Source organism: Cebus imitator, unplaced genomic scaffold (genome assembly GCF_001604975.1).
Source record: "Cebus imitator isolate Cc_AM_T3 unplaced genomic scaffold, Cebus_imitator-1.0 Scaffold22, whole genome shotgun sequence".
Classification (NCBI taxonomy): domain Eukaryota; kingdom Metazoa; phylum Chordata; class Mammalia; order Primates; family Cebidae; genus Cebus; species Cebus imitator.
Window position 1 is genome coordinate 7333374 of NW_016107337.1, and position 15433 is coordinate 7348806.

Genomic DNA, 15433 nt, shown 5'->3' on the forward strand with positions numbered 1-15433 from the left:
TGTGAAGTGTAATTATTAAATATCTCTATCAATTACTGCAATGCTGGTGACCCAGTTGAGCTGGGCAAAATTTCTAAGATATAAACACCTTATTAAAATCACAACAAAGCAAAGAAAACTACTTTTATAAATCTCTGCAATTTTGTGTTGTCAAAAATCCTATCTATATTGCTGAGAGGCCTTTAAAAACAATAGGCCAGTACTATTATGAAATAATTATCCAAATGCACCCTCTAGTGGCCAAAGGGCAATTCACATACAAGCTAAGCAAAATTGTGTTTAAAATAAGGAGCATCCTGAGTAACATTTAACTGAATTTTTTCTAAATGAAAATAAAAATTATTATGGATTTACTTTAGTTTCTCCATAGCTCTATTCAATAATACTCATTTGAAAGAAATCAACCTTAGTACTAAAAAATACTTACCATGTAAAATATACACACACATACAATGAAAATAAATACCCAAGTGCTCTGATGATTCTTTGTATTTTTCTGACATTTTTTCATCTCCAGAGCTTCTACTCATGGTTAAGTATTCACCTCTAGCCTAAGGAAAATTGAGCACAAATTAAACATGTCTAATCTGAAATTTTCACTAAATTCTTTTTTAATTTTAAATACGGTGGTCTAAAATATTAAATATTCATCACAGATATCTTTTGCCATTAAACTGTATCATTAAGTAGAATGTCCATGTTTCCTATTAACCTTGACATCACAAATATGCTAAATGTATTGTCTATGAAGATAATGCCTTAAAAAACTTGTAACAAAAACATTTCTAATACTTTGATGTCAGAAAACACTTCGATAAAATGGTAATACATTTTTAAAAGCTGATGGCATAAGAATACAGCCAATGAAAAGCTACTTTTTTTTTTAATCTGTATTTTTTACTTCAAATATTTTATTATATTTAATTGGGTTCCTATCTTTTTTGGGGGTATTCCTATCTTTCTATGTGTGGCCAAAAGATATCAGTGAATATGAACTAGCATTTTTATGTTTCATGTCTTTATTGAATAGTTTCAAATATGAAGACATTGGTGAAAAAACAAACATATAGTGGACAAGAAATAATAGTCACCATATCATCTTACTTCTTCAACCTAATGCATTTCAGAATAATACATAAGTAATTTTTACATTTTTAATTTAAGCTTACAATCATTTTTTCTACCATACTGTCAAATACTTGTGAAAATAAATAAAAATAAAATACATGATGCATAGGACAATTTTTTTTTAAAACTGAACTATTGCACAATAAATCAGTGTGAGAATAAAATATGCAAGTAATACAAAAATGCATTTAAATACATTGTCACAACATATTTCAGGAGTCATAAATCTATTTCACCCACTGTTAATAATAATCTCTGGGCTCTGGAACTGGATGTTTTCTTACCAGCTGATCTCCATGTAGTACATTATAACATTTATTTACTACTGTAAAATTCAGTGAGAAACAAATATGCGCCAATTACTTATCTATCCCTTCCTTGAGCAGACAAAAAAAGTATGTGGTCTTAAAAAAAATACTTTGGAAAAAAGCAGTGCTTAGCCTTAGATAAAACAAGAGTTTAAAGTTCTTCATATGATTTATAACAGGACAGAAGTGATTGAAATGGAAATCTAATATGTGCATTTGTCTTCTAAATTTCTTACAGTTTATTTCAGTTGGACTATTGGTGTTTGTTTTGACCAATACGACCGAATAAAGATAACTGGGGGGAAAATACTAGTAAAAAGCTAGGAAAGAAACTATAAGGTAAGTAAAATGACAATTCCTATTAAGTTTATAACTCCTGCCCCAAATAAACAATGTTAATAAATTTTAGAAAAATGTAAGCCACAAATCTTTACATTGTGTCTTATAGTTGATCAGAATCATAAACAAAACCTAGGAATTATATAAAAGATTTGATTGTACCTTACAGTAAGATCAAAGCTCTTAGGTTTGATTGAACAGAAATTACAGAATTGCTGCCATCAAGGAAATCTACTACTAATTACTATGCTATACTGAAAGTGACAGTGATTAAGAGCTGTATTGTGGTCAGATTAAAGAGAAAAAATAATTAAATTTTTGTGTATGTTTAATTAGATAAGTAAATTACGCATTAAAACAATACATTTTTAGTGGGTCCTTATTGTGACATGAATGGTGTTTCAACATTATACATTAAAGAATAAACTATGAGTAGCAAAATTGGATATTCTCTTAACCTACTCATAACTACATCTACTTCCAGGAAAAAAAAATTCAAATACTTTTTATCTGCATGCTCTGAACTAATGATTAGTTACCACAGCCATTATGATTAGGTGAGGTGATTTGTTTCAAAATGCATTAAAATAATTTATTCTAAATTCAGATACAAAAAATTAAATGTTTTTAAACATGTAAGATTTTGCCGGGAATTTTGTGCTTTCTATACTAAATAATTCCATTTTCAAATACAGCAAAAAACCAAATAGCAAATTAGAACTACTCTTCACAGGTTATGAAAAAGGAAGAAAAAAGTAAAATTTGGAAAAACAGTTGAAAGTAAAAAAAATATGTTCAACCAATAGATACAGAAGTAAAAAAAATCATTCAGTTATAAATAGAGGAAGATAGATTTGTATTTTTAGTCTTGTGTTTTTGAAAAGGAAATTGCATAATTACATTTTTACAAAATGAGTAAGATGATTAAATTATATAACTAATAGAGGGGTGTTTTTTCTCTTAGTTTTTAGGATTTATAAAATAAGTTGTTGACATGCTCTACAGGAAAGTGACCTTACATACCTAATGGTAACTAAAACCATTCTCTTTAATTACAAAATTCCCAGCATCTAACCTACTATGATACTATCTTAAGCTAGATACAAATGTTTATTCAAATTTTTTGCTCAAAGTTATAATTATCCTAAAGCTTGAAGGGCTAAGCACTAGAGTATGAGAGTTAATGGAAATGTATTTAATGCGCTTTAACAACAGAAAAGTAACACCTAAATTAATCATTCCATTTGAAATTATTTTCTGACTGATAAGTCATTATTTCCTTGAATGGCACAGTCTGGGATATGAGATATTTATTATATACAGTATATGTACACATATAAATACACACACATTATATTATATGGCCAAAAGATTATGCTCCAAAATTACTGGAAATGGTATTTTGAGTATTTTTAGCACAAAATAACTACAGGAAGTGAGTGCTCTAGCTATCTAAACAGCAATAATCATAAACTCTGAACTTGGCTTTTTTTTTTTTGAGATTCTATTCATAGAATCATTCTTCGAATGCCACATTCACAGCAGAACTTGGCCCATTCTACAGGGTATTTAGTCCCACACTCATGGCAGAATTTTGGTAAGTTTCCAGGTGAATTTCCTTCAATGCCTTTAATATTTCCACCATTAAGGGAAGATGCATAGTCTCCATCTGGTCTAAAAATGTAAAGAAAGAATGAAAAGATAAAGTTCACATCAGTAGTTTTCAACCCATACCCCTGGAGAAACACGATATAAGTGTAACAATTAGCCTCCTTAATCTCATTTTAAATATTCCTTTAGTTCAAATTAAAAAAAAAAATCATTGTTAGGAAATACTATAATTCTAAAATTTTTTCTTTAACATTATATTTATCTGCATTAGGAGAATTTATCATGACTAATTGCAGCCATGCTCTCTGTATTAGTCCATTCTCACATTGCTATAAAGAACTACCTGAGACTGGGTAACTTATAAAGAAAAGAGGTTTAATTGATTCACAGTTCTGCAGGCTGTACAGAAAGCATGGCTGGGGAGGTTTCAGGAAACTTAAAAATCACAGCAGAAGGCAAAGGGGAAGCAAGCATGACTTACACGGTGGGAGCAGGAGGAAGAGAGAAGGGGCAGGTACTATATACTTTTAAACAATCAGATCTGGTGAGAACTCACTCACTATCACAAGAGCAGCAATGGGGAAGTCCACCCCCATGATCCAATTGCCTATCACCAGGCCTCTCCTCCCACATTGAGGGTTTACAATTTCACATGAGATTTGAGCAGGGACAGAAATCCAAACCACATTGCCTTCCATCTCTTTGTGCTAGGAATTTACTACACTGGGAGCAGAATGAACATTTATGATGTCCTTTCTGCAAACCTATCTCTAAAGGGAAAACTGAAACCCAACCCTGAAGAAAAACAGAAATCCTTAGGTTTCAAGTCTCTCTCCTTGGTTACAAGGATTGTAAGGTGATACCTGTAGTATTTAATTTTATTATTTAATTATATTAAATTATTGTGATGCAATAAATACTTAAAACAAGCTCTTATGCATACCCTCACAGGGAGGCCTCTATTAACAAAACATGTTAATAAAAGTAAAATAGATGCTAAACTATGCACTGTAACAAAATTTTAGAGCAAAAAGCTTGAGATTATAAAGGTTTTATCACAGATGTCAGACATTAAATAAATGCAGATTCTACTGACGAAATAATTAATTGGAAGAACAGCTATTTGATTCCTATAAAAACATGTTTACATTCCCTAGTGGCATGTGTTCTTCTGAGAACATGACACTTACTTTAAAGTCCCTGGAAAGGGAAATCTTAATCACTAGGAGGATTATAAACATGACATTACTGGGGAAAAAAAACTCCTTTTTTTTCCCAGAGGTAGTTATTGAAGAATTCTAGGTGCTACCCAGTTTGGGTGCATCTTTCATACAAGCAGTTTAGGAGTAATAAAAACAAACAAAAACTGGACTTTCTAATGAAAGGTACTAGGGATTCAAAAGAGACAAAAATAAGGCTAAATGTCAGCATTTTATGGTACTTCTTTCCCTCCTCTTTAAGCTCCACTAGAGAGAGGCTGTAGAATTACTACAAACTTCCGCATCAAGAAACATACTCTCTTAGATATTGAGAGCAAATTTATAGCATAAGCATAATTCCTTTAAACTACAAAGAAGATACTGATGCATTAGAATACATAACCCCAGGCAAGAAAGAGTGCCAAGGGAAAATAAGTCAGCTTTATTGTCAATGACATATGTAAGAACTATTTCAAAAAATAAAAGGTCATTTCAATGCTAGAGTACACATACTCAAGGAACTCAACACACATACTAACATTAACAAATATCAAAACTTCAACATAAATAGATACTGCCTAATTTCTTTGCGTAGTGGTTGGCAAATTTATACCCCCAGTGGTAATACCTTGATTCCTTACATTTTCTAACACCATTTGCGCTGTCAAGAGTTTTTTGCTTTTGCTGACCTGACGAGAGTGAAATGGATGGTAGTTTAGTCTACCACTGATTTAATGTACATTTCCTGATTGTTTGTGAGACTCAATATTTTTTCATGTTTGTGTTGTTTATTTTTGCCATTTGGATTTCTTCTATTGTGAATTGACTATTCCCTATTCCCATCTCCCACCAAAACCCAAAGCCACTTTCTACTGTATGGTTTTTTTATTTGTAGAAAACTTTATTTGTAGAAACTCCCGACAATTCCTAGACAATAATTTGTTGGTTTATGTATATAGTAAGTGTCCTCTCTCAAGCAATCATGCTATTTCATTTTAACTATGGAGTTTTTTATAGCACTAGTTTGCATTTAGACAGGGTCAAATATATCAATTTTTTGCTATGTAATTTGCATTTGCTAAATTATTAAAGAAATCCTTTCCTAACCCAGATGAAAATGAGACTTTCTTACGTTTTATTCTAAAATCTGGATAGCTTTCCTTTCCACATTTAGGCCTAATTTTGTTGACATGTAACTGACTGTTTTATACCTGATATGAGGTAGAAAGTTTTTCTCCACATATGGATGCCCAATAGTCCGAGTACTCCCACTTCCCAAATCTGTATTGCTACTTCTGAAATGTGGCAAATTTCCAGTTACTTATGAGGCTGGGGTCTCTTGATTAACACTCCATTGTGATCTACTGTTCTGTTTGTCTATTCTTGAATCAATATCACACTGCCTTAATTACTACAGCTTCATACATCATTCATACATTTTTCTCTTTAACTTGTCCTGGCTAATATTAGGCTGTTGTGCTTCATATACATTTTGTAAACAACTTGTCAAGATTCACAAATTTTGTTCGAAAATTTCACAAATTTATACATTAAGTTTGAGGAGAATAGATAGCTGTACAAGACAGCTTCATAATATTAAAGTTTTTATTTTATAAAGAAGGTATGTAGAGACATACCTTAGAGACACTGCAGGTTTGGTTCCAAACCACTGCTAAAAGGCAAATATTACAATAAAGTAAATTACATAAATTTTTTTGGTTTCCCAGTACATAATAAAATTTTATATTATACTGTAATCTATTTAAGTGTGCAACAGTATTATGTCTAAAACAATAATGTATACATATACACAATTTAAAAATATTTTATTGCTAAAAAATTCTAACAATCATCTTGAGTTTTCAGGGAGTTGTAAACTTTCTTCAAGTAGAAGGTTTTGCCTAAATGCTGATTCCTGCTGACTGATCAAGGATGGTGGCTGCTGAAGGTCCAGGTGGCTGTGGCAATTTCTTAAAATAAAATAATGAAGCAAGTGTGCCACATCGATTGACTTCCTTTTATGAATCATTTCTCTGTAGCATGTGATGCTATTTGATAGCATTTTACCCACAGAATTTCTTTTGAAATTGGGGTCAGTTGTCTCGAACTCTGCTTTGCTTTATCAAATAATTTTATGAAATATTCTAAATCCTTTGTTGTCATTTCAACGATGTTCACAGCATCTTCACCAGGAGTAGATTTCATGTAAAGAAACCCCTTTCTATCTTTCTTTTCTTCTTTTTTCTTTTTTTTTTCTCACTCTGTCACCCTGGCTGGAGTGCAGTGGCCCCATCTTCTTGGCTCACTACAACCTTCACCTTCCAGGTTCAAGCAATTCTCCTGCCTTGGCCTCCGGAGTAGCTGGGACTACAGGCATGTGCTACCATGCCTACCTAATTTTTGTACTTTTAGTAGAGACAGGGTTTCACCATGTTGGCCAGGCTCGTCTTGAACTCCTGACCTTAGGTGATCCACCCACCTCGGCCTCCCAAAGTGCTGGAATTACAGATGTGAGCCACCGCAACTCCTCATTCATTTCAGTTTTATTCTGAGATTGCAGCAGTTCAATGACATCTTCAGGCTTCCCTTCTGATTCTAGTTATTTTGCTATTTTCAGCACATCTGCAGTTACCTCCTCCACTGAAGTCATAGTCCCTCAAAGTCATCCATGAAGTTTCGAAACAACTTCTTCCAAACTCATTTTGACGTCTTCCCATAAATCACATATGTTCTTAGTGGCATGTAGAATGGGCTAAACCTTTACAGAAGGTTTTCAGATTACTTTGCCCAAATCCATTAGTAGTGCACAACATAAAAGCTCGATTAAAAGAAAAAAATCAGGTTTTCTATAAATAGTTTGTTACTTAGTTTGTATATGGTCCTTGGAAAACTATCCTATACTCATTTTTATTTTAGTTATTATGATAGCAGAGTTAAACATACCTGGCTATGTAGCTCTCAGTATATGTTTTTCTTTTGTTTGTAAGCACACCTGGGGCCGGATTTCTTGCCAAACTAGGTGGTGTGGAATTTCGAGGTTTGACATTAGCTCTAAAAAAAGAGAAAAAATAATAGAAAAGTATTGAACAGTGAGCATCTATTTCTCAAATTACATATTAACATTATTAGAAAGAATACTTAGAAGCTTCAGAGAAGTTCAAAAGACTAAAGTCCCAATAATTAATTTAAATCTGAAAACAGATAGTAGTTAATATTAAAGATAAACCAAATAATTTTGCAGTTACTAACCCTATCCTCACAGTAAATAAAATCAACTAAAATATGTATATATGCTTTACATGAAATTTTTAAAGTAATCATTCTGAAAGACACATTTTTAAAAAGTTTAAATTTTTATTTCCCTAAAAACATATATTCTGGTAAATGCTTATAGATAACTATTAAATAAACACACATTTTATCATTATTCTAGGCATATATGTTGTGGTTAAAAAAGAATTTCTTTTGGTAGTCACATTAAAGGATAATATTCATTTTATGAAAGTTCTTAAAAGCAGCAACTAAAATAAATGAGTTAATATAATATTCCCTGGGCAATCTAAAATCAGAGGGACTTCTGGTTGGATCATCTCTGACTCTCCATTTTGAAACTTAAAGAATCAAAGAGAGTTTAGAAAGCTAAATGATGATATAACACTAAAAGTAGAGGCTTGGGAATTCAGATGAATTTAGATGCAAATGTCAATGCTACTGACAGCTTTGTGACAGCGAGTCTGAGTCTCGTCATTTATAAAATGATAACTTATAGAAAGGTTATGAGATAAAAAGTACAATTCATATAAATATTTAGATAGTTTATGATAATACTATTACTACTGCTATTGCCACTACAAGTTTACATTTATATAATAGTGCTTATTCCATGCCAAATACAATTCTAATTATTTTGCCCATAGGAATTTATTTATCCCAATAATCCTATGAAATAGGAGGATTAATAACTCCATCTACAGATGAGACATATGAGGTAAAAAGCCCCTAAGTTACTTACCCAAGGTGACACTGCTAGTATGTTGAAAAGCTAGGATTTAGATGTTCATTAAAGCATAATTCCCTCCCTTTCTACAGAACTTTAATCAAATCTTTACATTTTATAGGTAAGCAGTGTTATGTTATATGAACAAGAAGAATACTTTAAAATTTACCTCCAGATTAGAGATTCTTAAACTTTGGTTGAAATTCTTCTTACTCTACTTATATGGCAAAGTAGGAGAGAGTACCCTAAAATTGTAAATAGCTGCTTCTAAAGTACATGCAGGTAATAACAACATCCACTACCTTTCAAAGATCCACTACATGACAAATATGAAGCCAGGTACTACACATACCTTATTTAATGTCCCCCAGATCTCAGAAGATATTATGCCTATTTTAAAGTCGAAGTCTGTTTAGAGAGATTATATAAATTGTGAAGCTATTATGTGGCCAGAGCAGTACTTGAACTTAAGTGGGATATATTACAGAACTCATACTCAATATACAATGCTGTCATTCAAAGTGGTTGCTTTGCATGGTTGCTTCTTTAAATTACTTCTAAACTTCAGCAAGCAAAGAATCACCTCGGTGCATGAATGGAATGCCCTGCACCTCTTCAAATGCTCACTCCAAGTCCAGCAATGAGGTGTACTCTACTCTTTTGTATAGCCTTTTTTGGGATATTGTGGAACTACTAGAGTCCCTTTCTAGAAATTCAGTCTCTAAGAAATCATTGTCAAAGAATGGTATTTAAATAGGAAGAATACTTTTTTTGCGGGGGCGGGGGTGGGTGGTTAAGTGCATAAGTTATACATACAATACAAACACACCCATGAACATACACATAATGTCACCATATCAGTAACTTAAGGTTGTTCAAAATGCTTATATTTAGAGGAAAATATAAGAGATTATCATCATTAATAGTTACCAATAGTAAATACCTGTCATTTATTTTTAGTAACATCTTTTAAGAGGTGAAATCTGAATGTCAAGAATCATTTAGATTGGGAAGCACAACTATCTGTCTTGATCACTTAAAACATCTTGCCCCAGTCTTACACAGGCCACAAATTTTTCCTCCTGTTCAGAATCTGAAAAGCATTACTCTTACTGTGTATCTAGAATCTACCTGCTACAGCTCATATGAATAATTAAAGAAAGTTTAATTTTGGAATTGTACTCAATTCGTCTTACTGCTAGTCACTGTTACTGTGAAATCCGCTTCAGAGGGTCCTGACAGTAGAAGCAACACAATGAAAAACAGCTTATGGCATAAACTCTTCCTGCTAGGATTTATCACTAACTACTTAAAAATAACAAATGGCTGCTGCTAGTATCTCAAAGACTTTTCCTATCTTTGTTTATCTAGTTAAGTTTATTATTACTTTTCCTACCCACATAGTGAGCAGACTGTTGTAGTAGGTGTTGGTTTAAAAGTTAACTAACTTACTCTGTTTAATAATATATATTCCACCATTAATAGGTGAATTAATTTTTAGGCCTTAATTTCATATTTAAAATGAGGGCTAGAATTGAGACCCAAATTAGTAAACCTTGAAGATTCATGCTGTAGAGTTTCAAAATAACTGCCATTGCCACACTCTTTTCAGCCAGCCAGGCCAGAACTGAGAGAAGAGTTATTCAGCAGTGTCATACTCTTTCCAGGTTGTAGGTGGAATTTACAACCATTTAAGAAAAGATTAAGGACCCTTGTATTGAAAGTTCCCTAAAATCTTTTTTTTTTTCTCCTGGCTTTCTATAATAGTTCACCATTTGCTTATCTAAAAGATAATCTAACAATATCATATACTATATGAGACATTATTTTTCTTAAACTCTACTTTTTAAAACTATAAAAAACATCCTAATTACTCCTAAAGAAAAACTTAAGAAAAACAATTATTAAATGTGACTGCAATTTAAAACCTCTAAAAATTAATATTTAATGGAATAAAATGTATAATCTCAAAATGTTTTAAATTCTGGATTATTTGCCACATTTTGGCTTAGAAATTATTAAACAGATTTAAGTATAAGACAGTAATTAGTACTCCATTATATAAAGCTTTTAAGAAAATATCTGAAAAATATTAAACCAAACTGAGTTACAAATACTTACTTGTAAATAGGTAATAACTCATATCTTTTGATGGCACTGTCTGATTTTGTATCACTGTCATACAACCTTTGTACATGTCTTCCAGTTCGAAGCGGAGGGCCTAACTTGTCCATATTACTATTAAAATATACAAAGGTGTACCCATAAGGAGATTGCTACTGTTTGTTTCCTTTTATAAAGTTTTTTTTTTTTTAAGGCATTACTCTGGTTCATCAGAAATCTACTCCCCAAACCCTTAATTTTATCAGACTGTCAAGGTAAGAACTAATGTTCAAAAGAATCCTCAGAGTGAGTTCATAAAATGTGCACTATTAGATCTGCAGATTCTGACTATGCAGGCTACCCTACACATCCAAACAAATGTCAAATTACACATAGCAGGGCAATGGAATCAATGAAGAAACTTAGGAAGGACAACTATTTCGAAAATAAAAATAAAAAAATTCATGAAGCTGTAAGTGAAATGAACGTTGTTATTCACGAATAATTTTTCTTCCTCCCTGAATTCATAAAAACTTTCTCTAATCTTCATATTATCTATTTGCTTGCTTTTTAAAATTCCAAAAATAAGGAACTGAATAAATAACATTTACCTCATCTGACTTTCTAACCTCACCGACTTTCTAACAAAAAAGTGACTTTATTTCTGAAATTTATCCAAAGTAAAACAGGACTCTGCATGGAAAAAACAAGGATGGCAATTCTAAAAATCACATATAATAATGGTAAGGGGCCATTCCATCTAAACACACATACACACACACATGCACACACACACACACACACACACACACACACACACAGAAACACACAATTTAACCAAAATTATAAAGGATTTCCATCTAGAGGATAGCAGGACAAACTGCAGGAATCAGCCAACCAAATAACTGAATCATATGAATTATCACCAATCAACATCTAGTCATAATAGGGAGCAGGGAAAATTGAGTTAGGAAATTAGGAAACTATCTTATTTGCCTACTGAATAACACATCACTGCTTGCTAACTTTAAAAGTCCATTCTTTTTAAGAGATGTTTGCTCACTCATTTCTTCACTTACACTGACTATAAACCCTGGTCATCTACTACACGTCAGGCACTGTGGAACATTCTGGGGATGTGGTGGTAAATAAGATAGATCTGATGCTCGTTCTTAGGCAGTTTAGTGTCTAAAAGGAATGTGTTCATCTTTCTAGATTACAGATATCTAAGAGGAGGGACACATTTTATTAATATTTGTCTTCTTTCAGTAGCTTATACACAGCAGGCATTTTGTTGAAAAAATTGACATTCATACTTTGCAGGTGGTGGTGTTTACGTAAGGATTTAAAGTTCTTAAAAGCAGACTTCATTAAATAAATATATTAAGTATAATTTCTAAAATATTTTAAATTAAAATGTTTTTAATTTGTTAAAAATTACTAAGAAAGCCACCTATTGAAATTTTAATTAAACAATCTGATTTTATTCTAAATCCTTAATTATCAAAACATGTTTGTTCCAAACAGTGGTTATCTTAGAAAAGGCACCTGTGATTCTGAAAACAAGGAATAAAAGATTTCTTTCTCAGAAAAAAGTTACTGAAATTAAAATTTAGAAAACTTTTAACTATATTTTAAAAACATATTCCTCTTATATAAGAAATGGTCACCTGGTGCAGTGGCTCACGCCTGTAATCCCTGCACTTTGGGAGACCGACACAGGTGGATCACAAGGTCAGGAGTTCAATACCAGCCTAGCCAAGATGGTGAAACCCCATCTCTACTAAAAATACAAAAATTAGCTGGACATGGTGGCACACACCTGTAATCCCAGCTACTCAGGAGGCTGAGGCAGAGAACTGCTTAAACCCGGGAGGCGGAGGTTGCAGTAAGTGGAGATTGTGCCACTGCACGCCAGCCTGGGTGACAGAGAGATACTCCTTCTCAAAAAAAAAAAGAAAGAAAGAAAAAGAAAAAGAAATGGTTAAATCCTACATGTGATACAACAAAGTTCAATTCAAGAAAGATGTGTAAAATCTAATAAAAATCTAAAGGTAATTATCTAATGGAAATATTACATATATAAAAAGATTGCCAATAGTTCCGATTTTGAAAATGAATGCTATTTTTTACACTAAAATCACTTCATAATTTATATTCTAAGTTGTCATTAAGCTATCTATCAAAAAAAATCTATAAATTCCAATAATCAAGATTTTATACATAAAACACATTTGCAGGCTTACAAAACACTCATAGCTGAATGAGTATGGTGACAATATCAACCTATTCCTGATTTGAAATAAACTTTAACATAGGAAAAGTCGTTTACTGTTGATACCAGGAGAGTGAATTTACTTAGGAAATAAGTAATTTTAGTCTGGCTTAATAGGTACCTTGTAGAACTGTAGCAAGCACTATAGATTGAGATATAAGAAAAATATGATTTCTGAAAAAATATTGGGAAAAGAATTTAGCAGATGGTATTTTGCACCTTTGTATACCTCTCTAGTTATAATGCTATAAGGCAATCTTTTTTAACCTGCAGCTAGCAAGCCACATGCCACCCAAGCTGGCTCTGAATGCAGCCAAGAACAAATTCGTAAACTTTCTTAAAAGGTGATGAAATTTTTTTGCATATTTTTTTTTAGCTCATCAGCTATCATTAGTGTTTGTGTATTTTACACGTGGCCCAAGACAATTATTCTTTCAATGTGGCCCAAAAGATTGAACACCCACTTCTCTAAGGCAAAGTTTTGAAATGTGTCATACCTCTACTTTTGATCCTAAATTCATCAATCTTACACTACTAATTAGTATCTCAATTCCATAGCAAAGTTAGCTTCCTACCCAAAATCTTCAACTATTGTTACCCAAATAAGCCAAGCTCTGGAATTCTAGGTTAGTACAAGCATTTCTAAATCAACAATAAAATTTGATAAAAATTTACATAAAGCTCCACGCAAATTTAATACACACACCAAAAAACTGGATTATGAAAATAGCATGTTTCCTACTCATACAAAAATGTACTCCAGTGCTAAAGATATTTACTTCTTAATGTTTTTAATAAGGTATAAGAAAGAAAATATAATTTTTAAATTAAAACATGCTCTGTGCATACATTTGGTTGCTCTAATTTTATGTGTATTACAGTTGATCTCTAAAGTAAATGTGTTTTTCATAGTAACTAAAAGGAGGTAAATCTCTGAAATTTGGTTGTTTAGCTACTGAAAATTATTAGCTGAAATAGTCATTTAAACTGGTAATAAATCATTAAGAAAACAGAGCTCCCAAGATATAACTGTGTCAACTCCATGACACAATTGAAATGGGGCAATATTTATTTAAAAGATCTGTGTTTTACTATACTTTTAAAATTTCCTAGGATTAAAGATAATCATCTTTTGGCCAACACAGTGGCTCACATCTGTAATCCCAGCACTTTGGGAGGCCGAGGCAGGTGGATCACTTGAGGTCAGGAGTTTGAGACCAGCCTGACTAACATGGTGAAACCTCGTCTCTACCAAAAATAAAAAAGTTGCCAGATGTAGTGGCACATGCCTGTAATCCCAGCTACTGGAGAGGCTGAGGCAGGAGAATCACTTGAACCCAGGAGGCTGAGGCTGCAGGGAGCCAAGATCACACCACGGTACTCCAGCCTGGGCAACAAGAGTGAAATTCCATCTCAAAAAAAAAAAAAAAAAAAAAAAGAGAATGATCATTTAGAACAAAGGAAAAACTTTCCACTTGTATTTTTTTTTTAAAACAAATCTGTTAAAATTGACCTACAAATTTATTGATTTGCTTTTTTATATTTTAAAAAAGGTTTAAAAAGGTGTTTGTTTTTTGAGAGGGAGACTCCCTCTGTTGCTCAGGCTGGAGTACAATGGTGTGATCTCGGCTCACTGCAACCTCCACTTCGCAGGTTCAAGTGATTTTCCTGCCTCAGACTCATGAGTTGCTGGGATTACAAGGTCCCACCACCACCCCCAGCTAATTTTTGTACTTTTAGTGGAGACGAGGTCTCACCATATTGGTCAGGCTTGTCTCAAACTCCTGACTTCGGGATTTTATTTTATCTTTAATGGAGATGAGTGAGGTACTGCTATGTTGCCCAGGCAGGTCTCAAACTCCTGGGCTCAAGTGACTCTCCCACCCCGCCCTCCGAAAGTTTTGGTATTACAGGTGTGAGCCACTGCGCCTGGCCTAATACACAAACTACAAGTAAACAATCAAACATATGAGAATTTTTCCAAATGTAAAAATAAATTTCTTTGTGGCATGATTCTATTACAGATTGTTGGTATGCCTGATTAAAGTGGACTACAATAAAGATTACATACACCAGACTTTAAACAATTGCAATCCACTGAAATAATGGCATTTACTAATCTCAGCAAATACTCGATTTATTGAGCATTACACCTGATCAAATGTTTTAATTCAAACTTTACCCAATCCTGAATCATTCCTATAAATCAAAATAAAAAGTTGTTATACAAACTTCAAACAATTCTTTAACTTGTAACAGGACAATAATTCCATGATGTGCCAATAGATTAACAATGAGGGAATTAATTTATTAATTACCTTTTTTCATTTATTCACCAAAAAAATTTTTTTAGCCTAGGCATTCTGCTAGATTTTACAGTTACAAATGGAAGCAAGGCAGACATAGTATTTGCCATCATGGAGCTTACAATCTAGCAGGAGAAACAAATCATTACTCGATAATTCTTAAAAAA

General features: G+C 32.6%; 1 protein-coding gene across 1 annotated transcript in view; it reads right to left on the minus strand.

The window, feature by feature from the left end:
- Nucleotides 1-999: 999 nt before the first annotated feature.
- ZC2HC1A (zinc finger C2HC-type containing 1A) overlaps nucleotides 1000-15433 on the minus strand; it is a 48559-nt gene continuing 34125 nt past the window's right edge. Inside the window, exons 8-9 of the mRNA XM_017521881.2 lie at nucleotides 7529-7636; nucleotides 1000-3449 (exon numbers count right to left, since the gene is read on the minus strand). Of these exons, the coding sequence (XP_017377370.1) occupies nucleotides 3284-3449; nucleotides 7529-7636 (274 nt within the window). The 3' untranslated portion in view covers nucleotides 1000-3283. The remainder of the gene's footprint in view (nucleotides 3450-7528; nucleotides 7637-15433) is intronic.